The sequence below is a fragment of the Lates calcarifer genome, linkage group LG5, assembly GCF_001640805.2.
Source record: "Lates calcarifer isolate ASB-BC8 linkage group LG5, TLL_Latcal_v3, whole genome shotgun sequence".
In the NCBI taxonomy this organism is placed as follows: Eukaryota; Metazoa; Chordata; class Actinopteri; family Centropomidae; genus Lates; species Lates calcarifer.
Genome location: NC_066837.1, coordinates 3,076,010 through 3,103,994, shown reverse-complemented (window position 1 = coordinate 3,103,994; position 27,985 = coordinate 3,076,010). Strand labels below are relative to the sequence as shown.

General features: G+C 42.1%; 1 protein-coding gene across 5 annotated transcripts; it reads left to right on the top strand.

Annotated features, from left to right (window-relative positions):
• The first annotated feature begins 726 nt into the window (after positions 1-726).
• Positions 727-18,679, top strand: nacc1b (nucleus accumbens associated 1, BEN and BTB (POZ) domain containing b). 5 transcript variants are annotated; one of them, XM_018672502.2, is made up of 8 exons: positions 727-892; positions 7,416-7,566; positions 9,027-9,269; positions 10,093-10,320; positions 11,985-12,441; positions 13,720-14,017; positions 15,213-15,310; positions 15,434-18,679. In XM_018672502.2, the coding sequence occupies exons 1-8, from the start codon at positions 798-800 to the stop codon at positions 15,766-15,768; spliced, it is 1,905 nt and encodes a 634-aa protein (XP_018528018.1). In that variant the 5' UTR covers positions 727-797; the 3' UTR covers positions 15,769-18,679. The 5 variants fall into 5 exon arrangements, with proteins under 5 accessions (XP_018528018.1, XP_018528016.1, XP_018528022.1 ...); XM_018672500.2 differs by having other exon boundaries at positions 732-892; positions 11,982-12,441; XM_018672506.2 differs by lacking the exon at positions 727-892 and adding an exon at positions 961-1,234 and having other exon boundaries at positions 11,982-12,441.
• Positions 18,680-27,985: the final 9,306 nt, after the last annotated feature.

The window sequence follows — 27,985 nt, the reverse complement described above, 5'->3', positions numbered from 1 at the left end:
AGCATTCAGTTTAGACATTTCCCGCTGTTCTGATAAAAATCTCAGTATTTCCACGTGTGGGCCACTAAAGTCAACTTTCCTTCTACTACTCATCCAAATGACTGTGTCTGTGCCAAGTTGTTTTTAGTAATGCTGAGGAAAACAAATTGAATGGTGAGTGATCCTATAATTTACCTTCAACCTGCTATTTAAGGGATTTAGTGACAAAAGTGGGGATTTAATGAGGTCTATTGAGATAACCACCGAGGAACATAACTCAACTTTTACTGTACCTTTACCTTTTACAGCGGCTGGCATTAAGTTTTACCAGTGATAGTGTACACAAATGGGAATGGGAAAAAAAGAAAAGTTTTATAGGGTAAGATTAGGTTTGAATTAGGCTGCAGTCTAATTCACCCACCCATTTTACCATTAACCATTGTGGGCTGAAATGACAGTACATAATGTGCGGTGTTAATTCGTTACAGTGCTGGAAAAGTAAAAACACAATGCAGACTGTCTCTCCATCTGTCTGTCAACCTGTCTGTCTGGCTGATCGGTAGCTCTGTGATCTGTCTGCAACCCCTGGGAGAGGTAAAATAAAAATAAAAAAAAAATCCCCGCTCTGCTCCTCTGCGCCCCCCCCCCCCCTCCCCCTCCTCGATAGCTCTGCGCTCGTCTCATCGCCTGCATGTATGTGTGTGTGCGTGCGTGCGTGCCCACCCGACGCTGTGCGCGCGCACGTGCCAAGTATGTATGTGTATGCATGAATTGTGTGCGTGCTCCGACTGCTGGTTCACAGCGTACAGTCACAATGAATGGCTGCCTGTAGCGAGGCGGAGGGAGACACTAGACCGCTTCTTCTGCGCTGCTCCTCCATTGAAACACTTTCCAACGGAACACAGCCGAAGGGGTGAGTAGAGCACGGCGGGTCACCGAGGACAACGGTTCGGGCACGACCTGCGAGACGGGTCGGTCGGTCGGTCGTCCGAGCCCCGAACTGTGTGTGTGTGTGTGTGTGTTTTGGTGGGGATTGCCCTCTTGAATTCGGATGGGTGCATTTGGATTTAGGGGTGGTGTATGGTCTGCAGTGTTGTGTTGAAATGAGGGGGTTAAGCTTTTGTGTTTTTAGGGGAGGGAGGTGGTAAAGTTCTCTTAGCTACTATGGGGGATGGGCTCATGGGGACAGACCAAACTTTAACCACTTCACCGGCTTCACTCACTCGTCGCCGCGGGCTGTCCCCCCTTTCCCTCGGTGAGTGACTTGATAAGTCCCCCGCTCCTCTTTCTCCCGCATTCCTGAACTTTCTCTAAAACTACTTGGTGTTATGGGGAAGAGGTGTGTGTGTGTGTGTGTGTGGTGGTGCAGGTTTTCCTCTTAAACATGCTGCATTTGAAAAGCGCAGGCAGTCCGTGATTTGCCCAATATCATGGTGTCCTGTCGGTAAACGGGTTAAGATTTTACAGCCAACCCCCTACTTTCCTTTCCCCTCCTATCCTCTCTCTTCTCGCCATGCCGGATCCATCCGTCTGTCTCGCCCACAGTTGCAGAGCATTTGTGTCCCGGGATGACCTGTTGATGTCGGCTAAAGATGGAGTGCCAGGATCGCCCTCCGCTATAGACCCCCTCCCTCTCTTCTTCTCTTCTCCGCTAAAAAAAAAATATAACGTGAACACATTTATTCACATCGGAGTTCAGCCAAGTGAACGTACCCAGTGTGGCTTCCCGAGTCCCCTTTTTGGTGGAGATTAAATAAATAATTTAATCGCCGTGATATATCACAAGCGACATTTTGGAGGGGAACAACGCGTGTCTGTCCCGTATCGGTAGCTGCCATTCGGCCGGAGGAGGAGGAGGGAACTCGGTCTAAACGGACATCACACCGCGCTGGCACGGAACAAGGGGAGACGAGGAGAGAGAGCTGAACTGCTGAATATTTTATTCCCCTCGACTATTTTTGTGGCAGATTTCGTGCCCCCGGTTTCTCGGACGATAAACGCGTGTGTGCGCTGGAGGGAGTTGAAACCGGGGTTGACACACAAAATAAGAGAAGAGCTCTCTTCTTTTTTTGTCCCTTTTCCGCTGCCGCCCCCCTCCCTCCCTCCCTCCCTCCTTCTCTCCGCTGAACGCACGCACACACCGGCCCGGGCCAGCCGAGGACTCCCAAATCCTACCGGGCATCGAGGCTGGCACACGGCGGGGCACCGAGAGCTCTCTGCCCGCTCTGACTGCCCTGCTGCCCCGCTTGTGGCGGGCTCTCTTCCCTCCCGACACCGTCTACCGGCGAGACACCGGCTCTGCTAGACTTCCATGTGAGATTAATTGATCTATAATTGATGTGTATAAATAATATTTCGTTTTTGAAGTTTCAGCTCTGGTCGTGCTCAAGGGAGGCTACACTATAGCCACATTTTGGTGCCTGACTACCCACGAGTGTCGGTAAATACAGTATTTTTGGCCTTAAATGCCTTTGAAACTAAAAGCCACACAAGACTGGAATTTAATACATGTGATTTAAAGGCATGTTTACGAATTATATGCATAGGTGAAGTGTTTTACTAATGCCAGTGTTAGCCTTAGCTTTAGCTTGCTACTTGCTAACAGGCCACCTTTAACCTCCTTAAACCAGGAAATTGAAAATGATTAGTTAGTGATTTGTGTTTATATCACAAGCTTGTGTTTGCGTTGAATCAGATAATTGCTTGGATTGATTATGTGCCAGCGAGCTGACTGCAGTGATCAGGTTACTTTTCTGGTATTTGGGTGTTAGCTGGAGCATGTGGTTAGTCTGCATAAAGTAATCCAGAGTTTGTGGCACTGGAGATAAATCTAAAAAAAAAGTTGCAGAGGACACACAGACACACACGAGCAGTTTAGCATGGAGTCAGAGTGTATAATGGGGCACATGGGGACTGCAGGGCAAGGGTCAAGTGGTGTGAATTAACTACCCTTTATGTTTCCTGGAAGTTGTTGTGACCTCTGTGACCTGTGAGGAGGAAAAGGTGGCTGGTAGGATGTCCTTGGATGACATCTCAATGCTCTGCAGTGTGTTGAAATCAAATCAGGCAAGCAGTTCCTTGTTAGTGGAAGAAAAAGTTAGGTTTTAGGCCGCAGAAATACCCTTGAGCAATTTCAGATTTTATGACAAACTCTGCTGTGCTGTTGTGAATATCGGCATAACCATAAACTGTCTACTTTTTGTGTGATCAGTGCATTTCTTTTTTCTTTTTTTTTTTTTGGCATTTGATTATTGAGGGAAGGTTTTCTTCACACGAGTGCTTTGTCTCAGCAACCGCCTGCTTATTATTCATATGCCTGCACATATTTACACCTGGAAACAACCACAGGCATCTACTATTGGTCGCTGAGAAGCTCCACTGGGACACTTGTCGGTTCAATTTCACGCTCAAGGCCACAGGAGGTGCAGATGTTAGGGAGCAGACAGTGTACATTATGCATTTTTAGTGCCTGGATTTTTTCCCCTAGTCAGTCCAAAGGTCAAAACTAGCAAATTGAAATCTCAATCCTGCTGCTCTATCAATACACTTAGATACTGTAACCAGTTTTCATGAGATAGTAATCCACAATATCACTGGAACCGTGATGCACTAATTTAAGTAGGAGTAATGTATATAAACAAATACTGGATAGGACCCAAAACGCATGGAGCAAATATCACTCTGAGCCACTTCAGTTGAATTATAATTACATTAATGTAATGCATATTGATTTCTTTACATCGACACAGACTGTCAAGGCACAACAATGTGTCAAGGTACACTGGCAAGCCAACACTGACTTAGTTCTGTCAGAACATTATTGATTTTAACGAAATAAGTAGGATAAAACTCCACTGTAATTTGTACACTCAGGCGCTAATAGTGTTTTGATATGATGGGAATGTTATTCAGATCAAATTGTATGCATTAGCATACAGGGCTCCCAATCCAATAAGCAGTCCATGATCTTAATTGTTTTTGTCCAGAATAGGGCTGCTCGATTAATTAAGCATAATAATATTCTAATAGAAGTTTACACAGTTAATACACAGACTAATATTAGCTTTTGGGCAGTTTTTATGTGTCTGATCTTAACTTATTTGCTCTTTTGATATGCAGATAATCCATTTTTTTATTTTAACCACAACTGTGTAGACACTGGTCCAGAAATTTCAACATTTAAATTAATTTAATTAAATAAAATTAAAATGCCATTTATGAAATGTGTAGTGCTGGGGTTGTAAATAGACATGCTTTACTCTTTCTCCTAGCTCACTACCTTCCTTACTCTGCCTGTATCTATCAAAATTAATTACTTGCTATAAACTTAAAAATTAATTATGATGAAATACTTGTGGCCCCCTATTCACAGTGCTGCCCTTATGTAGGCGTAAGGCAGGATCTCAGGACTGCTGTAGCCCACTTTTTTTTTTTTCAACTTTATTTTTCAACTAGGCAAAGTTTGCTGAGCATGCATGCTACAGCACAGTAACACACTGCTTCACATTCACACCTGGAAGCTTCCTAGTACAACCACTGTCTTTTATTGTTGGCCATGAAGGAGTTGAGATATAAAGTAAAAAATCCTCTTTCAGATACTCTTCTATACAGCTTGATAAATGTGATGTTACATGCATAACAGGAGATAGTGTTTTTTTGTGAAAAGTTGTAACTTGCGTGTTTTGTTAACCTTGCATTCCCTAATCCTGTCTTGACCATGTTTCCCAGAAGGACTTTCAACAACCACTAAAGAACGGGTGTTTTTTGTGCTGTATACTGAATGTGAGGTGGAGGAGACATTGTCCTGATGTGTCATGCTTTGTTGTTCAGATAACATAAAAGCTGTCACCATTTACTACAGATCAACAAAGGCTCAAGGTATTGCTGCAGTGCACAATGCTCTGCCTGCTGTAGGATGTAACTCTGGTTGAAAAAGTTGGTGTTTTTTTTAAAGATTTTTATTCTCGATTTTTGAATTTCCAGTTTCTCTCCTGCTGCAAAGGCTGTTCAAGGTTGATTTCTATAGGTTTTGTTGTTGACTAATGGTTTTTATAATACATAAGGAAAGTTGTGCTGTGAGTGGATTGTGTTCATATTTTCCATCTGTGGAGATAGCCATCCTATTCCAGCTAAATCAAGTTAGATCTGGTTGTTGAAACCCTGTAGTAAAAGACAGCTGATTCAAGCTGTGTGACCCAGAGTGAGAGGTTGTCCACAACCCCAGAGTGATAGTCACAACGGCCCATCAGTGAGGTTTAAGGAAATTAACACCCTGCAATGCACAGCTTGTCTGCAAGATTCCCAACTGTGGTTGTTCTACTTATGATAAGTTGCTGTACAATTCTTCCTTCACCAAAGGCTGAACAGCCGAATGCCCAGATGTAGTGCTGGGCAATACAGCAATGTGTCTTATTCAGCATTTGTCCACTCTTGTTTTGTTTGATTTATAGCACACTATTTTGTTGACTACTAATCACCAACTAAATCAGCTCTGGGAATGATGTGTGAAATACTTGCTTGAGATGGCAGCCCAAAGTTTGTTGTGTTTGAACTTGCCACTGTCGCGTAGTCCAGTGTGATGGACAAATGGTTTTTGAAATGCTCGAAGAACCGAGATGTAAAACGAAGGGGAACACAAGTGGTATTCAAGTATAAATGCAATTTTCTGCCGACACGACTGTTTACACACAAACTGAATTCTCTTGCTTGTTTGTTCAGGGGGCTCTGGGAACTTCATTATCATCAGTGCATCGGGCACTGTCTTAAAGAGTAAACAATAAGTCATGAAATAAAGGATCCATTAATAGATAATGAAAGTCTTCATTTGCAGCCTGAGGGGTGCAGCAGTAAAGCAGTTTACTTACTGTATATACAGTAGCTGACGACAGTTACATTTTGTTTTATTGTGGACCAAAGCCTCTTTAACATAAACCCAGAAGGGCAGCTGTTTTTATGGATTTTTTGACAAATGTTTTTTTATATATATATATATATATATATTTGGCAAATTGCCTCCTAACATTAAAAATCTCCCTTGAGCCTTTGAATTAAAAAAAAAAGAATTCTATACACTCTCCAGAGACCTCAGATCGATGTTTTCTTATTATCACGAAGTTCGTTTTTTTCATTCGGTCAAGCAGATGATGAGAGGTTAATGTGACATGGTGGGGAGTCTTGTCAAGTATCAGATAAAAACTGTAAAAACTGTGAATTTTCTGTTGACGCGTCCTCTCTTTGACCTCTTGGCTTCTGCTATGGCATCAGCGAACATTCCCCCCAACATTTATGAGGAGATCTGGAGGTGATGTAGCAGTTTCTGTGTAGGTTACTAGGTCTCGTCTGCGAGTCTTCCTCCCAGTGGAGGAAAAAGGCTAATCACCGTCATATTGTTTCCTATTAGTGGTTTGTTTTGGGCTGTGGCCAGCGTGGGAGCTCAGCATCATCTCCTCACTACCAGCCACTGTCCACATGAAGCTGAACTTTGTGTGTGTCCGCAAAGGTTGTACACTGTCCATCACTTAGAGATCTTGTATAAAATGTATTTGTTCAGCAGTGCACAGTGACTGCCTTCTGTCTTATCTGTTTACTTCTGCTCCATCATACTTGCTTGACATTAGAGTAGCTCTATGTACATCTATATATATATATATATATATATATATATATATTGTGCATTCATAAACAAAAAGGGTCCGTGTGAGAGTGATGCTTCCACTCTTGAGAAAAGATGGTTTTAGAGATAGATTCCATGGTTTTTTTGTCACAAGTTTGACAGTTCCTGTACTTTTCATCACAGGCTTCTTTTGTTGGATGGTGATGAAGACAAGTGAAATAGATGAGTTATGTAAGCGACTGTGTTTTGACTGAGAAGGAGCGACGAGAAAATAACAAAGTAGGCCAAAACCACCAAACAGTTTATTAACTGTGAATTAGATGTAATGAAACAAGGTTAAAAAAAGAGAAAGATGGCTTATATAACTCTCGCTGGTGGCCCAAAATTCTCTTTCATTCAAAGTTCATTTGGAGCTTAGAGTTTTGAATTAAAGTTGTTTACCAAATACTTAATTCATTAATCATCATACACTTTACTCAGCCTGTTCCTTTATTTGAAGTATCTTTCCTCCCTCCTCATTTCTGTCCCTTCTGCATTTTTGCAGAAGGACATCGTCCAGACCTTCTTTACTCTGTTGTCTTTGTCTCATCACTCCTTTATGTGTGTTTACCCCTCTTGTCCTTGCTTCTGCATCACCTCACTGTTTACCCATTTCTGTCCTCCTTCCCTTCCCTTCAATCGTCTATAGGCCATCCCTTCATTCTATGTATCCTTCCTTTCTTTGAGATATCTCCTTCCTCTCTCCATTCTTCTGTCCTACATCCCATCCATTCCTCTCTTTGCAACCTTTCAATTTAAACTCCTACTTCTCTATTTCCTGCAGACCCTGTGGTGCTGGGCAGAGCGTTATGGCTCAGACGCTGCAGATGGCGATCCCTAACTTTGGCAACAACGTCCTGGAGTGTCTGAACGAACAGCGGCTGCAGGGACTCTACTGTGATGTCTCCGTGGTTGTCAAGGGACACGCCTTCAAGGTCTGAAGAGAGTTTTTTAAAATTGTAACTATCCTCCATTCAAGGATAAGCATTTGTATTCAGACCAACATACATGTTCACCTGGGAGCTGCACAGTGTGACCACAGTCCTCTGTTGTTGGTTACCGAACAGCTGCACTGGTTTAATTGGTGGCTCAGTGATTTTCCTAAAGAACTACTTTGTTTGTTTTCCGGGACTCTGTTCTACTGGTCATCTTACCTGCTAAGTAATAAGCTTACAGCAAGTAAAAATAATTAAGTATTACATAAACTACTATAGCATTACCATGAAATCTTCAAAAGCATGAAAAGCAGAAATGGTTTGAAAGCTAAATAAATGTTACAGTGTTTATATTAGCTTTTTTTCTAAACAAGAGAAAGGAGTGTAGGGCTGGGAATCTTCCTTTGGCATATCTTGCCAAACATGTCACTGTTCCAGAGTCAGTGTTTGTTATGTGACGCACAAAACTAACACTATGATTAAATTTCCTAATCTGGAATAACTAATGATAATTAATGTTGATGTGATGACTAATGTTGGATTACTGTTTCTTATTTAATTGGCTACTTGTGGTAATGCATATATATATAATAATCCTTTTTTTAAAAGTAAGCGTTCAAATTCTGATTTGGACGCCAGTTAGTAGGCAAATCTTCAATTCTTTGAAGTATTTTGGTCAGCTCTAAAGGAGTGGTCAAAGTGAGGTTAGAGTCAAAATTGTATAATAAAGGCATGAGTTTACATAATTTTATTTTTGTGTATTTTGCCTTAATATTTGTGGTGAAACCAGATGCTTTGGTTTTATTTTGTTCAGTGCTCATTGGTTCCTCAGCACTGGTTCTGAGGGCTACAGTAAGGTGTAATTAGTTCTGCAGTGAAGGCATTGACAAGATTTTGGTCAAAATCAATTGGTAAGACTGAAAAATATGGTCCGGGTCAAAAATGGCTGGAATCTTGCTTTAAATAATCTCTAATAGATTTTCTAAGCTCCTTCGGGGCACCTCTCTCACTGGGGGCATAAATCTTTGACTTTGCCTCTGTTCAGTACAATTTCACTCTATAAGGCCAAGAGTTAACATTTGGCTGTATTTCAGAAGTTACTGCAATACAATGGGGAATGATTCCTTTACAGTTGGATGCAATATTGATGTGGTCAGTACTTCAAAATAATTATGTTTCTATTGCAGTTTAAAAAACGAAACTCCACCAGAGAGAGATGAACTGTAGACATGTGTCAGGTAGCTGAGATGAAGCTAATCTTCCACTGTCGTTTGGATTACTGCCTCCTTATACTTGACTGCACACACAAGCAAGTGTGTGTAACCAGTAAAATATTTGAGATTTTAATTCTACACAAATCTGCTCCATTTCCTGATATGTATCTTGAAATGTACACAGCATCAAAATCAATATATTTCTACACCCATATGACTTACCTTTCCCTGTTGTTTACCCCTCAGGCCCACCGTGCGGTGCTGGCAGCCAGCAGTTCCTACTTCCGGGACCTGTTCAACGCTGGGGGGAAGAGCTCGGTGGTGGAGCTGCCCCCGGCCGTGCAGCCACAGAGCTTCCAGCAGATCCTGGCCTTCTGCTACACAGGACGCCTCAGCATGAATGTTGGAGACCAGTTCCTGCTCATGTACACCGCCGGCTTCCTCCAGATCCAGCAGATCATGGAGAAAGGCACAGAGTTTTTCCTCAAGGTAACCAGTTAATGAACAGTGATTTAAGAGCCAGGTGAATTCAGATGTATAACTATTGGTAAAGAGGTCATAAATACCTAGGAGTCTCCAAAATACTATGTAGCTCTGGTTTCTAGATAATAAAAATTCTGTAAATTGTAATCATGGAGGGAAAATGAGTGTAATTATATTTTCGTCCTGCCACCACGGCACCTGTTGTGTGTGACATTATGTATGGCGTTATGTTGTCATGGGGGTGTCTCTGTTTGTAGATCTGATTAGATTTGGAGTACCTTGCTGCATAAATCTGCATATTAATGAGGAAAACTGCTTTTCCTTGAATGTACCTCTTCATACCCCCAGACACGGAGTTAATGTAGTAAAATCTGTGTATGTGTGGAGTATGTGAGGAAATATGCAGCATGCCTTAAGTTGCTTGCTGGCTGGTCTGAATGACCAACAGCTAAAAAACAAAATTTTACAACCGTAAAACAGAGAAAAGCAGCAGAATTCTGATATCTTTATAGCTTTATAGGTAATATTAAACAATGTTGTTGTCGTTTTCTGATTTTCACTTACATTAACATAAATGCTAAATCATTCTAACAGTCCTCAAGTGTTAAAAGAAGGTGTACAGTAACTTCACCTGTATAAAACATTTAAATGCATTTTTTCATCTATTTTAATCGTATCCAGGAGCTGTCTGATCCTAGATTACATAAACAAAATTATGAACATGACGTTTTAAACCTGCATTAACATAAAAAACATATTATATATATCCTCATAGGTAAAGGCAATGAAACAAAATTTAGATCCCTCCTTAATTTCACCACACCTCCAGGTCTCATCTCCAAGCTGTGACTCTCAGGGTCTCCACACTGAGGAGACCCCGCCCTCTGAGCCTCAGAGCCCCGTCACTCAAACAGTGGGAGGGGGCGGAGTCGGTGTCGTTGCCACAGCCGCAGGAAGGCCCGCCTCTTGTCTGACGCCCCTCCCCTTGGTGTCCAAGGTGAAGACAGAACAGACAGCCACCACACCTCAGCCCACCCATCAACAGCCACAGCAGCAGGTAGGCTCTGTCTGATATCTTAAATACGCAAAGTGATGCTTTGGTCCAGTAATTAAAAGCACTGAGGCTTTTTTCATGTGTGAAAAAAGCATAAATTCACTCTTAATGTCATTTGAATCAGGGCGTCGATGAGTAGGTGTTTCTTTGAGATTTGAAAAGGCTTTTATAGACTTTCAAAGACAGCTTGCTCCCAGTAGGAAAGCTTAATTATAAAACACTATACGTCCATGTTTTTTGACAAATTGTAAGCTGAAGGTTATTTCTGAAATATAGCATAGACGGTCAAAAAAAAAAATTCAGGAAAGGACAGAAATTATGTTTGAGGTCAGAGGTTGTCATTTAAACTGTGTACAGTCAACCACTTGATACAAGCTTTAGATGGTGGTGGTAAAGAGCCTTAATGCTGAGAGAGTATGGTATGGTTTGTGTTATTATCATATCATCATCCATATTAATGTGAGGTGGGTGTTAAAATAGCAGAAAACTGTAGTAATAAGGTCTCATTTATTGTCACATTATTGTGGCTAAAGTCACACACCGGAATGACTTTTTTTATTTATTCCATTGAGGCTCTGTTGAAAAGAAAGGTGAGCCAAAATCTGCTAAGCTGAATATATGCACTGTAACTCCCAAGAGCTCTTTTACCACCTTTTATATTCATTTTCATGAAGACTGTTGTGCTTTCACTGCCACTTCCTTATGCATTATTAGGTATTCTGAAAGTTCAAATTTGAGTTTTAGGTTGAAACTTGCCCACTGACTCAGACAGTGAATAGAGGATTGTAAATCTTTATCAAAGGAAAAAATCTTATGTGTCAAGTCAAGCGTATTAAAATACAGGTAGAAGAGAAAGTGGAGAAACCAGTTTCTTGTAATGTAATTCAGAAGAAGCATCTGTCAGCTGCTCCAAAATAGATGCAATGTGAGGTCAGGTGACAATCACCATATCAGTGTATTCCCTACACTGGGAGAGCAGTGTGATCATCACATTTTTTAGATTTAGACAAGCAAAAGCATCAGATGTACAGATTTGTTATTTGAGGCAATAATTTTAACATTCTCCACTGTTGGGAATGTTCCAGTGGATTTGTTATTTTCTAGAGGTAAAATCTGAAATATTGTTAAACTAATGATAAAAATCTGAGCTTTTGCTCTTCCTTTATTTTTGCATAATGAGATGTTTAAACTGTGCTGAAAAGGTAGCAAATTCTGGAGAACCATGTGGATTTATTTTCCTTCTCTAACCAGCACCTGACATTTAGCAAGTAAGTTGTGGATTTAAAATCTCAATATTTTTGGTAAAAGCTGAGCAGAATCTTAACATTTCCTGGTGCAGCTCATCTCACAATCAGTCAAGTTACTCAGTGATTGTCTAAACATTTGGTTAATTTCTCAAATGCACGTCCTTTGCTGTTACAATTAGTGGCTTGCAAAGCTTAATTCATGAAAACTCGATTACTTCTAAAAATGAAGCGTGGCTCTTTATTTCAGGTGTGGCAGTGCTCCTCCACAGTGATAAACTGCATGAAGTCATACCTGTACATGTAAATTTGTTGGGTTATGTTTGTTGATTGTTAGTTGTTTTGTGAAAGTTGCCCTGAGTGCTGCAGTCAGTTGGTTGGCGTTGGTATTAAACTGGTATTTCTCTCTCTCCTCCTCAGCAGGAGGGCTCTCCCTACTCGGTGGTCTGCACCCCTGTGGCCAAGCGGCTGTGGGAAGGGGGCAACCGTGATGGGGGAGGGGGGTCTGGAGGGGGTGGAGGAGGTGGGATGAGGAAGGCTGCACGCTACTCTTCCTCATCCTCTTCCTCCTCCTCCTCTAACAACACTACCCAGGATGCCTCTGGGCGTGGACCCACAGCCAATGTGATGGTGGGTGGCGCCGCCGCCACCTCAGTGGGAGGAGCCGGACTCAACAGTAACCATAACAACAATAACAACAACAGTGGGACCCCCGAGGGCACGAGCCCAGGCACGCTGAGCATGTATACCAGTGACTCGCCAATCAGTTACCACGACGACGAGGAAGAGGATGACATAGCGGACGAGAGCGCCGAAGAGCAGTACAGACAGATCTGCAACATGTACACCATGTACAGCATGCTGAACGCCGGAGCAGCAGGTAAGCTCTGACAGCACATGAATATATAAGTGTGTGAGTTCATTTCAAGGTCACTGTGTTTTCATATAAAAATTTTTCTCTTCTGATCTCTGCAAGTCTGTGTGTGTACAACCACATGTCCTGTAAAGGCTGTTTACCCAGACGTCTCAGAGGTGGAGGATGTTGAGGAGAATGAAGTGTTCAAAACACTGAAACCACTGAAAGCTGTGGGTCCTGCTTTAAGTGTATGGATCGTTTGCAGTGTACAGAGTTTCATGTGTCTTTGAAATCCTTGAAAGTTGGTGAATTTAAGAAAAAAATCCAAGCATTGAAAGTTTTTGAAAATAGATTTAAATCGACATGGGTCATTGAAAGTGTTTGAGTGTATGTATTTTGTGCAAAAATAGAAATCAGTGTTCTTCTGATGTTTTCTTATTTTAAGGTTAGTAATTAGGCTTCAAGCTGCAGTCTGCATGTGTGTCTCCTGCGTCTCAGTAATCAACCTTGATCTGTGTCTTGACCCCCGCTGTGTTGGGTCCTCGACTATGTGGGAATTGGGTCTGGAAAGTCTTTAAGAGGTTTTTGAATTTGATGTTTAAGAAGGTGCGGGAACCTTGAGTTTATTTAATCAAAAATTTCAGGATGATGAAATCGTTGTTTGGATTTGAATATTAAAAACCCTGATGATCAACTGAAGTTGATTCAAAATATGTGCAGGACGTGCATGAAATTGAACAGTATCTTCAGCAGTTAGTTTTGTACCACAATATGTTTTACCTGTTGTTCGGTCAAAAGGCCTTTTTAAGTCTAAGGTCCAGGTTTTATTTGAAAACATGGATGAAAATTCTAAGTCATTTATGTCCTTATCTGTATCTCCACTGACCTAGAGCTGAGTTATAGGTTTGATATCCAGCCTGACCCCTGTTCTCAAATTGTGACTGAATAGGGAATGAATAAAAGTGCTTTGGGATATGCACCCAGGGAATTTAATGCATGAATGGAGGCAACGACGCACCCAATGCAAAGTGGAGTGTAACTGCCTGTGTGTTACAATCCTTTCATCACACACTTTGGAGTGAATTATCTCATTATACCATGGTTACATGCCAAAAATGTAAAATTAGAATACCAGAGGTTTTTTTTTTAAATTGAATGTTTTGTTTTGGACATTAACATTTATGAAGCAAACATTTCTTTTTGTTCTTTAAACTCTTGCACTTGTGTAGTAAGATTTCAATTGAAACCCAGCCCAAAATGTAAGTAAAAAAACTGATAACAATCCAAATCCTCCCTCCTCAGTGGTCGGGGAGAGGGTGGAGGCTCTGCCAGACTTGGCCCCAGACTCAGGCGGCGGGCGGGGAGGCAGGGGTGGCCGGTCCCGGCAGGACCTGGCTTCGCTGCCCGCTGAGCTCATCAGCCAGATCGGGAACCGCTGCCACCCCAAGCTGTACGAGGAGGGCGACCCGGCAGAGAAGCTGGAGCTGGTGAGCGGCACCTCCGTGTTCATCTCCCGCGCCCAGCTCATGAACTGCCACGTCAGCGCCGGCACCCGCCACAAAGTGCTGCTCAGACGCCTGCTGGCTGCATTCTTTGACAGGTCAGTGTCCCGACAGGTTTCACCCACCAAATGTTTGGCTTGTGAAAAGCAGTAAAAGACAGAGAAATCTATACACTTCTCAAATGATGATCAGAGGAGCAAGAACATGCACATGCAGTATATCTACTGATGAAGCCTTGTGCTGCTCCCAGTGCAGCTAATAACTCTATATGCCTCAGGCCTCAGTTATATGCCTCAGGCTTGACGCACTGAATGCTTGTGGATGGAGACATTTATAATTAAAGACTTGTGATCATCTAAAGGCGGTCAATGAGTGGATTTGTCCTGTCACTGAAATGGACTACCTAGTCAGCTTGTGTATTATTAATACCAGTAGATTTTTTCCTGAAAGATATTTATACAATTACCAGTAAACACGACAGACAACAGACATTTTGAGTTTCAGTTGAAAAGTTAGAAATAAGAAGACTTTTTAAAAAACACAATATTGGCATGCTGAGGGTTTTTGTCTTTGTTTCTTGTTGTAAAATAACATGCCAGTTGTTACTTATTTTTCACAAGTTGTTGACAGACTAGTCAATAACTATTACACACTTTAAAAACAGAAAACGTAAGTGATAAATGTCTAGGTTTGAAAATACAGGAAAAATACTAACTGGAGTTGAAACAGACAGGCTGACTGAGGGAAAGCTGGATTACCAAAGAAGCAAAGTTTCTCATTAGTAGCATCTGGGATGCACTGACAATGACAGACTCATGCTGGAATACTGTGTAAGTGTCTTTTCCTTAAGTCAGCCCGGTGGTTTGTTGAATGTCAGTTTGAGTATGGCTCACAGGGCTGGTAGTTCAGGGAGGAGAGACAGACTGAGGATTGAACTGATGTTTTTTAGCGATGCCACCCCTTCTGTCAGAAACCACCAACTTCGTGGTGAGGATCACTGTCTTTCTTGTTGGCAGCAGACAGAAACAGATGTGTAAAGGTCGGTAAACTGAGACTGCAGCTTGTATAATGAAAGAACCCTTAATTCACAGAAACGGTAGTAGAGTGTTTTTTAACAGATCTACCATCCGCTTTTGGTATTGAGTCGATTTTTGTTATTGACCTATACAGTTCACATTGTGTCTCAGTATGCATCCCAGCATGACTTTTAGTTGCCTAAAAGTTCTGAATATAAGATACATTTTTGTAAGATTGTTTTATGTGTACATTGTGGGGTTTTCTTTCCTTGCTCAGGAGCACTCTGGCTAACAGCTGTGGAACTGGCATCCGCTCTTCAACCAACGACCCAAGTCGTAAACCCCTGGACAACAGAGTTCTGCACGCTGTCAAATGTGAGTCACACAGAGACGCACACACACAGTGTGGGAGCTGCCGGCGCGCTTCCTCTTTGTTTGCCTTTGTGTTTTTTTTTTTAACTTTCCTCCCTTTCCCTTTTTCACCACTTCTTCCTGCAGTCTACTGCCAGAACTTTGCGCCGAGCTTCAAGGAGAGTGAGATGAATGCCATTGCAGCCGACATGTGCACCAACGCCCGTCGTGTCGTCCGTAAGAGCTGGATCCCCAAGCTTAAACTGCTGATGGCCGACAGCGACGCCTACTCTGCCTTCCTGGCTGACAGCGTGAAGATGGAGGCTGACGCGCTGGGGGCGGAGCAAGGCTTTGACCCCGCCTCCCTGGAAGCCGTGGCAGCAGCAGCGGCAGCGGCCGCCAACAGTAACGAAGCAGGAGGTGGAGCCACGCAAACTGACACCCTCCAGGGGGCAGGAGGAGACGGCAGCACTTTGTTTTGAGTAAGTGAACGGACAGATAGATGAATGGACAGATGGACAGATTGATGGAGGGAGGGATGGCATTTCTCTGGGGCGATGAGTAGAGAATGGTGGCCACTGTGGTCGTGATGACAGTTGTCACTCCTCCCCTAGCCGCCATGTGTTTGGGGATCTGTTTCTTCTTTTACACCTCTTTTGGTCAGTTTATTCTGCTTTCCTTCCTTCATTTGTCCACATTTCAGTCTCTCTTCACGGCCCAGAATGCCTCATTTTGGGCTGTTCCTCCTTCCTTCCCCGATGGAGAGAGATAGAAAGGTAGCAGAGGGAGGAGGAGTCCACCCCCCCACCCCCCAGACATCCTCATCCCTCTGCAACCTTTCAAGATCTGATAGTTTCAGCCTTTATTTTTTACTGTGGTAGAAGTGTGTACTGTCACTAATGCCCTTTTCTTACCATAATCAATCACAGACATTCCCTGGGGAGGCGGGCGGGGGGAGGGGTAATCCTGTTTTGAGAAAGTGATGTTTCCTTTCCCAAACTCCAGTAACACTGTTGTTTTGATATTGAATGTATGCGTGGCGAAGCATCTGAACCGCAGCGTTGTACGTCAGTGGAGGCTGAGTGAGATTGTACAGAGCCCTTTTTAAAAATTTGTTGGTTGGTTTTTTCTTTTCTTTTTTTCTTTATTTCGTCTGGACGATCAGATGAAAGCTTCTCTGAAAGTGTGGGGTTGATGAGGTCTGGGGTTGAAATGAATACTAATATGTATATTGGCATGGTCTATGATCTCCCCGACCTCGGCCCGACCCCACCAACCCTGCTCTTTAACTCCTGCCGGGCATGCTGGGAAACTGACTCAGCTGCTATTAGAGAAATACTGCTGAATTCTAACTGAGTTCGGGAACCAGACAGTATTTTGATTGGTTAGTGAGTGTTTCAGATTTGTCAGCCAGTGTTGGTGGCAGACTAAAAAACTACGATTTGCTTGCTAACTAACCCCCCCAACCTCTCCTGCTTTTTGACCCTTAAACAAAAAAAATAACAATTTCAGTTTGTTTACTTTTTCTGTGTTTTGAATTTTTCCTTTGTGTGGAATTTTTGCCACGGCTCCTGACGGAGAGGAAACTTGTTACCGATGATTGTCAAAGAGTTTGCGCGAGATAAATGCACTGTGTTATTTCCTGCGGTATGAGTACAATCGAACTACGTTTTTGTACGTATAAGAAAGAGAAGAGGGGTGGTTTTATTTAAAAAATGGAAAAAAAGAAGAAAAAAATATTAGCTAAAATCCAATTTATATCTCTGTTTATCACCCGTTTTTTTTAATCTGAAGGAAAGATAAGAAATATCCAAAAGCGAGTTTCTGCCTGTGAGTTTAGGAACGAGTTGTGTGTGTTTATGTGTGTGTGTGGATACTGTGGCAATTATCTTTTTTTTAAATTGTTTTCCCTAAGAATATTCACAGCCATGCCCGTTCGCAGCACAAGTTTCCTCAGGCTCGCTGCCTGGATGCGTGCTTGCCTGGCATGGGTGAAGGTGCTAATTCAAGCATTGGTACATGGCAAATAATACAGCTGTATGTTTGTGTGTGTGTGTGTGTGTAGGTGTGTATTTGAACGGCCGTACAGTTTGTGTGTGTGTGTGTGTGTGTGTGTGCTGCAATAGAAAAAGAGAGAGCGCGGGAGGCCAGACGGTGTGTTTTCACACACGCTTGGTCGATTCATTCACCCATCACTGCAGTGAGCACACATACACGCTAATACGCATTTGGGCGCTGTCAGCTGCATCAGCTACAGTACACTAGAGCAACGTGGGAATTAAAGGAGAATTACATTGAAGCAGACCTGAGAGGCTGTTGTTCATCACATGTAAGCATTCAGCTAAAATTGAATTCTGTGTTTAATGAGGCTACACTAGATTGGATGGAAAAGATAAACTTTCATCGCACTCTGAAAGTTTTGCTCGTTGGTTTGACTTTATGTAAGGTAAGAGAGAGCAGCTAAATAATGGAAATCACAGAAGAATGTTGGCATAGAAACTACCCTGTATGTCACATTGCAGTCATATTTGCTTTTCATACTTGTGTGGCTGGATGGTAGCTTTTAGACAAAAGAACAACTACAGAGCTGGATCTTTTCTTTTTAGAAAAGAAACTGACCTCGAGAATCTTCAGTACAGCTGAATACACTCATCAGCTGAACCCAACAGAGGCCTTTTGCTCTTGTTCAGTTTGACGTTGAATATTGGGGCTCCGGGTGAACTTTCTGATTTGTTACTTCGTGGTGATTCAAATGGACATTCAAATGTTCCATATGTCAGACTTTAGTTTCAGTGAGATCATAAAATCGATCCCAGACAATCAGTATAAAGTCAATCCTCCCTCATGACAGATCTGACACATCTGTCTGTTTGGCACTGGAGAGTAATAGGCCTAATGAAAGCAGTAGTGTGAATAACATGTATGTCCTCTGTTTTAAACAGACTTGATCAATGCCCAAACTATGTGCAGACCAGTAGTTTGTATATCCATCATTATCTGGCAGATTCAGACAAATTTCAAATCCTCTTTTGGGCTATTGATGGGGGCTGAAGTGTTAATGATCCAGACCACAAATGAGAACACATTTATTGAGAAATTTATTGCCTCATGCCAAAGTACGATAACTCACTAGTTTTTTTGTGTGTGTGGACTTGTTCCGTTAAAGTGTGAACAAGTCAAGACTGAGACCAGAGCAGTCCAGCTCAAGATGGTGACTATTGTGAAGTCTTGAAATTGTCATGTCGGCAAGTTATCGGACTCTTGTCACATGATAGAAATTTAGAGTTCATCTCGTTAATTTAAAAACAGAGATGTCGATAATCGTGCAACACGTGCTCAGCTGGTCTTAAGATAAACAGCTGATGCTATTGATGGCGCTGAGTCAAAGAAAAAGTAGTGATACATGAATAGATTTTTCAGGTACAGTTAGCTACTAACAGTAATCCAGCCTGAGGCCAGCAGCCATTTTGGTTCTAAGAAAGTACATTTAACTTTATTGAAAGTTTTGATCATTTATTTATCACTGTGTAACTTGTGGGAAAATATGTATTTTGGCAAAAGAAAAGTGGCACTGGAAGTTTTCCTCTGGAGCCCTGAGCGCTGAATTCTGGCAAAAAAACAAAACAAAATTATCATTATTATATTTGGTCCAATATTACTTTCTTAGTGAAATGAAATTGTCATGTATTAACCACAGGAGGCAGCAGTTTGCCTTTAGTGTCAAATGTGCCATCGTGTTTAAAAAGGGAACGCGTTGAGTGTTTAATTTGAAAGATAATCCAGCTTTTACAGGATGTGCTGCTTACATTCACACTCAAATTATCTGATTTCCTGTTTTTACCTTTACCTTTGTTTAATATACAAATCTGCTAAAATCAAAGTGACTGGTACATTGTGTTACCGGTGCTTTGAAATTAGCAGTGCAGAGAGCATCATATCGTGCCAAAAATGTTTTTTTTAAGCATCTCAAGGCTAATATTTAAATATCCCAACTCTAATGAATATTAATGACTTGTTTCATTATAAATAAGACCTTTCTGACACAACTGACATTCTTTTTTTTTAATGAATATTTGGCCCTTTTTTTTCTTTATATAAGAAGGAACCCCAAGCACCTTATTGCCAGTGTGGCATCAGAAGTGGGCAAGTGGAACTGTTTAATGTCACTCCTAAAGGTTTATGATGATGTTTAGATAGCCACACACACACATGCACAGACCTTCAAGTTGAAGAGTGTGTCGTTAAATCGTCTCTTAAGCAAAACACAGAAAGGGCGCTGCACAAAATCTGAGTGTTGAAACACCCCCCGAAGAAGAACCAAAAATCAGCCTCTGAGGCATCATCTAACCTGTCTTGAACTGAACCAGTTTTGTAGAGCAGTGTTATAAAAAAATAATTGTCTGCCTTGTATGACCTGGCTTTTAAGGAACGATGTTTACGTGACTATTTGTTTTTTATATATTTACATGTATATCAAGTTTTTTCTCATTTCTTTTAAAAAAGGCTATCAGTCAAAGAACTCTCGGTCCTGAGAAGAGCACCTAAAGGGCAAGAGGGGAAGTGGGATGGTGAAAGGTAACTAAGGGTGTCTTTTTTCTTTTTCTTTTTTTAAATCCCCGCCCTGCCCCACCCTCTGTTCTGGAGCACATGGTACGATCCATAGTAACCAAGTTCAATAACTGAGGACAGATGCAAGAGAAAGTGTGAGAGATAAAGAAAGGAAAAAAAGTGAAGAGAACTGTGGGAGGGCAGGGAGGAAGGGGGGAGAAAGAGGAGACAGTTTGCACATTATTGTTTTGTTTTCCTTCTTTTAAAATTCCAGTGCTTTGTTAAAAACTGCCGCCTTAAGAAAGAAAAAAATTCTGAGAGGGATAGAGAGGGAAGAAGAGGACAGTCTGAGCCTCCCTAGAGAGGAGGGACGAATGCGGAGGGGGGGGGGGTGGCTGGGACGCTTGGATGATTTGGTGTGAATGCATGCATGCATACTGGTGTGTACTTATATGTGTGTGTGTGTGTGTGTGTGTGTGGTTTGTTGCAGGGTGGGTTTGAGAGCTGTTTGCAAAGGCTTTGTGTGCGTGTGCATCTGTGGGCGAACATAATGTGTGGATGTGTTTTTAATGTTTGTGTGCATGTGTGTGTGCATGTGCATATTAATGTATGTATGCAGTTTTTTTCCCTCTCCTTTCGCTTCCCTCCATCTCCATTTATGGCATGTTAATGTCTGCCTCCTCACTCGAAAGAGCTTTTGACAGTGGTACAGTGAGTGTGTGTGTGTAATGCGCATGCCTATGCCAGGCTGGGTCTGCGTCTCGATCTATGTGCTGCATACGTGTGTGTCTGGCTTCATGTGGCAACTGCGCATGTCTGTCACTGTGTGTGGGTGGTTTGGGTGCTCAGCTCTGCAAGGTCTGTATATGTATGTGTGTGTGTATGTGTGTGTGTGGGTGGTATGTGCGCAGAGGTTGAGATGAGTGGCTGTTTGTTTTTGTCTGCCTCAGAGAGCGGCATACCTTTTTTTTCCCCTCTGCCTTACACACACATCTGCAGAGTCACATATCCATATCCACAGTACAGAGTCTATACATGTGTGCCATATCAAAGCTGCAGATGTACTGCGGCCATGTTGCTTACTGTGGCTGCAGCACTGCTGTCCCTGAATGGGCGATTCTTTATAAACATAATCATTTAAATGTAACAGATTTCAAAACAAACAAAGCAGAACTGTTGGCTGCTCTGTTCAGATTTTTTTTAATCCTACAGATTCAAATATCCTGTCGCCGCCTGTTAAACGTTCTGTACTCCTGCGTGAGATGGCAGCAAAACTGCAGCCAGGACACTGACACTTTTCCCCTACATCTCTCTGTTTTCTTTCCTCAGTTCTCATTTAACTTCCCCTTATCTCTGTCCTCTCCTGCCTCTCTACTTTTCTCTGTTTTCTATTTTCTTTGTTTACATCTCTTTCTGTCTCATCTCCTCGTTACGTATACATTTCTCATTTCCCATCACGCGAACACACACACACACACACACACACAGGAAGGAGCTAAATAGTGTCAGTCCCTTGTTGCTTCATTATGTGAACCATCATTTTCCCTCTAACGCTGCTTCATTTGTGTCGACTCCATTTTCTTCATAGAATGCAAATCCCTGCCAAATTCTCACCCGTATATCTGTATCCCCCACGTGTATATGTGTGTGTGTGTGTGTGGGTGAGTGTTTGCTGTCTACAACAACAACAGATGGGGCTGCCAAATATGTTGCTGAGTGTGTATGTGTGTGTGCGTGCATGCATACATGTGAGCTATTTGAATGCAAATATGCAAATAAATGGGCGTGGGTACGTTTGACCTCATCAATGCTTTGTGTGTGATTGGTTGTGTGGGAGTGTGTGCGTGCGTTCTGCCCACCCCCCTCTCATGGGACACTGTGGTCAGATTGCGTGATTTTTTTGTGTGTGTGTTTACTGCACTTTTAATAATCAGACTATTGATGAGAAAGGTCTATCTGTCCCTATATTCCCCCGGCTGCTGTGGCCGACCAATCGAGTGTCCACACGAGAGATGCAGCCAATCATGAAGCGAGTATCGACCAGATCTGTTGAACCAAGTGACCAAGTGGGGTTAAAAAAATAATTATAATTAATGCGAGACTTAAGCAGTGGGGGGGTGGGTGGGGGGTGCTGTTCTTCCTGAGGAGGAGATGTTTGTTAAGAATCTCCCAGGACAGATGAGGCATTGCGGCAGTCTGCCGTCACATGAGCGAAGCCACAATCCAGACAAAGAGACAAGAGTGAGAGAGGAGAGAGAGGGGAGACTAATGACTGAGAGGAGAAGGAAAAGGAGGAGGTGATCGTCTCTCTCTGGCCCCGTGCCACCAAGATAACTACCTGGGTGCTTGTTTGTTGATGTAGCTTGACATTTTGCAGAAGCATGGGGTCGGAGGCTGAATGAATAAACGGTAGATTTGCTTAAACCCCTTAAAACGGCCCCAGCAAGACCACCAGCCACATAATAGACGCTAATGGAGATCCAGATAAAGAACAAAGCTTTCAAAACTTAAGTTGAGATTTTGTCTGGAGAACATGAAAAATGACCTTTGTTTTCCACAAAGTTGAAATTGCACTAAAAATCTGTAAAAGAGTGGAAAAATATTGTTTATGTCCAGAAACACATTTGGCTGAATGTTTTACCCCACTGTCCTTTTAAGCACTGCAATATGATAATGTGAAGACAATTTTGCTGCAGCTGTAGAGATGATTTGGTCTCGTAGGCAGTCAGTATGCCCAGCTGTTGTCAGTGTGTGTTATGTTGAACACCAGGCAAATCTTCTTCTGTAGTCAAGAATTCGAGATCTGGAAAAACAATGGATTTTTGAGTAGGAGCCAATTCTGCTTGTGACTCCTCACTCACTACAAAATCTCCCTCAAAAACTGTTAAAATAAATTTTTATGCAAAAATGCCAAACACTGGCTCCAGCTTCGTTTGGGGTTCCAAATGTAAATGTTTGCTTGTTTTCTTAGTCTTCTATGATAATAAATGTAATATCATTTCAATTTGAAAACATCCCCTTGTGCTCAGCCAGTGGTGGACACACAATAATGTGACATTTTTATAGATCAAACAATTTGTTGAAAAAGTAATCAATAATAATTAGGTGCAGCCCTAGCTAAAATGAAAAATGTGATTCATTTTGTTTCAAAATGTAGTTTTATCATCCAGTGAACCTTAGATTCCTCTTGCAGTCCTATATGGGGATGCCACAGGTAGGGGATCATGTAGTGGTAGTATTAGACCTGAGTAGTGTTTCTACTAAAGGTCTGAATGTGGGCTTTAACCCTCTAATACAGGCAGGAAATCAAGATAGAAGTTTAAGGTTTTGTAATTTTGACAGGTAATTTTTGTTACTGTGCAAGATTTTGAAATGAAAAGAATGTAGAAGTTATGATAATGAAAGGTAAAGGCAGATCCAACAAGCTTTTTTTCTACTGTCAATCGGTGCTTGGTCTGTTCTCCATGGGGCATCAGGTTGGCTGGATGCACGGGTTCGAACTGGGTTTCACATCCAGGGATTTGAAGATAAATTTTAGAGAAATTTGATGTACTTCCAACAAGCACAGAGAAAGGGATATTTTCCTTTATATCTGTCTGTGTCTGTTTTATTTCCTCTCTGATTTGGAGGAAACGTTACAAGCCAGTAGCCGAGTGCCACTGGAAGGAGAAAGGAGAGAATGATTTTCATACAGAAGTTTTGAACACTCCTCTGCCCTACAAAGAGCAAAAACTGCATGAAACTGCCCAGTACTATGGGCTGTATATCACAGCATATCCCTTTTTTTAAATGAAAAATAAAATGTACCTGTGACCTTTAACCTTTTAAAAGTGATCACAGGTTGCAGCTTTTTGCCTCTATGTAGGGCAGCTATGTCTGAGCACAGATATGACTAAAGGTTGAGCGGGGCCAGAGCAGACATTTTTTTATTTTTTAAAGCGATACGAGTTTGGTCGCACTTTTAGAAGAGCTTTGTACACATTTCATTTCGTTTTACAGTTTCATTTTCTGTTGCTATTGTGTTTTTTGTTTTCTACATTTGAGCTAGTGTACTGTAGTCCTTGAAAGTTATTTTAAAGGAGATGCTACTAATAATTCAACATTAACATCTGTATGTAGAGTTGCCAAGTTGTGTAAAAAATTACAAAAAGAGAAAGTGGAGAAATGGCTAGCTGTAAAATAGTTTAGAGAAAGAGAACCACATATTTTTGCATTGCGATTGTTGTATGACTGAGGTGCTGCAGGTGGGAGGGTTGAGGGTTAGTTTAATGCTGGACCATTACTTTGGTTTTTACTGTGCTACGGCAGGTTGTTGGTGCAGGAGCTGGGACTGGAGAAAGCAGATGGACAGACTGACTGATAACTGGATGGACAGTTGAGGCAAACAAAATGCTGTCAGGCTCACTTCATTTTAAGACTGAAGTCTGAATGTCTGTTAAAAAAATCTTGTTGTGGATAAAATTTAGCTCTCCATTGTCTTGTGACGATTCAAATACATTTCCTAACAAAGTTTGCATAAACTTCCATTAGAAATCGACCCAAAGTAAGTTTACTTGACCTGGTTCTTGGACCAGCTTCTTCTCAAAGAATAAGCTACTGCTGCTTGAATGTTTTTTTTCTTTAGACGCCACCTGGTGGCTAAATGCAGCTACTGCAACTCAGAGAAGGGGGGGCTCAGCAGCTGCAGTAACTGCCAGTGCCACCAGAGGACGGGATCCCAAGGAGCAGTGATCCTACACAAGCTAAGATTGTAATGAAATAGTCTCGATCACTGTATTCATGTGAGCACCTTAACAGCAGACCGTCGGAGGTTTCTGCTACACATTTACAAATCCGACACAAGACACAAACCCACCAAAATGTCCACCGCCTGTGGGCCAAGATGCCAAATAAAGTTGTCAGTTGATTGAAAGTTGCTGACGTGACTTCCAAAAGAAAAGAGTGCTGCAGCTGTTCTAGCTTCTACTCGTCCATCTACAAGTTTGTCTGTCTGTTTTTTGCTCCTGGTCTCCATCTCAGCAGCCGATCCACAGAGAGGAACAAAAGTGACGAGGAGAGAGTGGAATAATCTGTTTTTTAAAAAAAGCACCTTTGGGCACGCGCTCAACTGTCCCGGAGAGCCAAAGCCCTCTGCACCTTTCTGAGCACGCTCACTATGTCACTTCCTGTCTGTGGGTTGGATGCTGGTGTCAGAAGTGGGACTGTTGTTGATTTTTTTGGGGGGGTGGGAATCAAGATGTAATGTGAGGGTTCTTTTTGTAAGTTCCTTATTTTTGTTGTTTTTATCTTTTTGTACTATTATTCCCTTTTTTATTTTGTATGTTTGTTTTCTCTTCTCTCTCTTTATGACATTTGTTGTTTACTGTAAAAATGATGATGATGATGATGATGTGCCCATTGACCTGTCTCCCGCCTGGTGGGAAGTGGGAGCCTAGACTGTGCAAACTCTCCTCTGTGCGGGGGGTTGAGAGGAAGGGTTAAAGGGGGGAGGGGGGAGAGTTCTAGTGGGTGAGGAGTATCGGTAAAGGGTGAAGGTTGAAGTTGATTCAAACAGGGTTCCTACACAAATGTGGAAATTGGCAGGAAGTGAAATCTGATCATTCAGATCTTGATCACACAGCAAGAACTTGATGGTTCAGAGTCAACCCAGCAAGCACATAACTTTCAGTCTGACAACAAATATCTGCAAATTATTCAACAAATCTCTAACGCACCCTTTTTGACTGATGATCATCAGACAGATGTTCACATCTGACTTCAGAATCAATGAAGGAAGCAAAGATGGACGGCTCTCAGTTCCATCAAAATGCTTGTGGTTTGACTTTGACTATCATATTTATTCCATGAAAAATGTATGATCTGATTGACAGTAGTATTGTCCTTTTTTGTTTGTTTTTAAGAAATTTTTGAATCCAACTGTTAAAGGAAAAATCCTCCCTCACACAGTTAAGTATTTTGCTGTACTCAACAGTGAGCAGTCATTTATGGTGTCTCTCCCATAAAGCTGTATCATTTTATATTTTTGGTCACTTGGGGAGGATGGACTTGTTTGCAAACTGTTGCCTAATTACATATGCAGCAGACACCTGGCAACATTAGCATTTGTTTCTGGCAACTTAATGAATGTAAGTCCAGTATTCCCTCTCCTTATAGCTCTGTTTTGGTCTCTACCAACTCCTGTGGTTCTTAAGTTGCTAAATGCTCCACTGTGTTCACCAACAGGTTACATGTTCTGTCTGCTGTCTGGTGCTAGAAAGGAATGTATAGTGGGTGGCAGATCAGATAGCTGCCTGAAACAGGGTTGATGAGAGAGACTGAATCAAAACAGTAAAGTTGCGGGCCATAAAAAGCAAAGCTTAAAGGGGCTAAAATGTTATGTAGAGCTGAGTTGAGTACAAGTGATACCTCTCAAATTTACACAAAGTTGTCAGTTAGCTTTAATGTTGAAAAGCAAAGGCTCCTGTTGACCATAGAAGAAGCAGAGACCAGCTCTATATGAATTGTAGCCTCAAAAAACCAGAATAGAAGACACAGGTGTTAAGGAAAGCCAGTGTGTTCTGGTAAATGTAGGAAATCAGAAACATGGAAAAAAATTTGAACCAGTGTCATTTGGACACAGAGGGGTGGATTTTTCCTGTGTAGGGACCTTGCTGAAAACCTGGAGGAATGTCAGGAGTTGTCATTTATGTGTATAAAAACTGGCTAAACTTGAGAACAGAGGAACGATGGAAGTGGATGCGAGACTCTTTAGAAACAAGATCGTGATCCTGAGGTGGATCCTCATCATTTATCTCTCTCTCTCCATCCCTTCCACTCTGCTCAGCCACCTTCCTCCTCCTCTTCCTCGGCGCCGCGGCCTGACCTCATCAACCCTCGCCCAACTTTTTTCCCCTTGCGCTCCTCAAGCTCTGCGCGTCTCTTATCCTGCTGTCGGCAGGTCTGTAGTCTTCTATCCAGAAACATTTACTCCGCTCTATCCCAAATCCCCACACACCAGAGACAACACACACACTCACATATATATATATACTGTATATGTATACATGAATACAAAACGGGCAAACCTCTGAGATACAGAAGCTCGCACTCACACCTTGCAGACTATCAGGATGTGTTGCAGGATGTGTGTGTGCGTCTTCGTGTCACTGATGCAGTTTTAAAAAAAAAAAAAAAGTACCAGTTTACCTCGGGAGCTCTCAGCCATAGCAGACCTTAATCCCTACAGATATCTCAGCGCTGCAAGCAGCTTCTGAACTGCTGTGGCTGCCGTTACAAAGCAGGTACATACTTTTTTGTTTTTCAGGAACAAACCCGGGAGCCTCAGCAGAGAGCTCTCGGACCATTTGAATGCATACAGTGCAGGGTTTTTACAGAAACGGGACAAGCCGAGAGTCCATGTCAACACAGTCTTACCTCAGTATCATGCTACAGAACCGGGGGGGGAGGGGCAGGGCTTACATACGATCATAGCAACCGTGAATGACTATTTTTTATTCCTTCTCTTCCTTGTCTCTGGTGTTGTTGGGTGAAAATACTCTGCAGAACTCTTCTTTTTCTTGTTTTTCCACTATAAATATATAAATATATAAACTGTACATTATGACATAGAAGCACTATCGAAGTTTGATTGTTAGATGTGCACTCGCAGCATGAGGTATTATTCTTTATTATTCTTCATATCTCAGAAAAATGAAAAAGTGAAATAACAGCTTTTGGAAGTAAGACGGGGATAAAAAGGATAAAAAATAACAAACAAAAACAATGCAGTAGCGTCTACTGATGTCAAAGAAAATACCCAACCTCACCCCGCCACACACACAGACACACACACACACACACACACACACACACACACTCAAAGACAAACATGCACACTAGACTTTTACCCCAGCCCTGCCGTGTTACCCCACCCTGCCCCCCATCCAACACATTGCCCTGATGCCCCTTCGCGCCACCCCCTGCCCCGCCCCGTGTACATGCCAGTGTTTCCCCCATGTGTTCCAAGTGCCAATAACTTTGTGAATTCCTAACTGTGACCCAGTAATAAAGATAATTGCACATTAACTACTGTAAAGAGAAAAAGAAACCAGACTGATTAAAAATGAGGAAAAAATCTGAATATCTTAATAAAAGGTTTGTAACAAACAGGAC

Coding starts and splice junctions, on each gene's coding strand:
- nacc1b (XM_018672500.2), top strand. CDS start 798: ATGGCTGCCTGTAGCGAGGCGGAGGGAGACACTAGACCGCTTCTTCTG. Junction 9,270..10,092: donor GCACAGAGTTTTTCCTCAAG/GTAACCAGTTAA, acceptor CCACACCTCCAG/GTCTCATCTCCAAGCTGTGA. Junction 10,321..11,981: donor ATCAACAGCCACAGCAGCAG/GTAGGCTCTGTC, acceptor TCTCCTCCTCAG/CAGGAGGGCTCTCCCTACTC.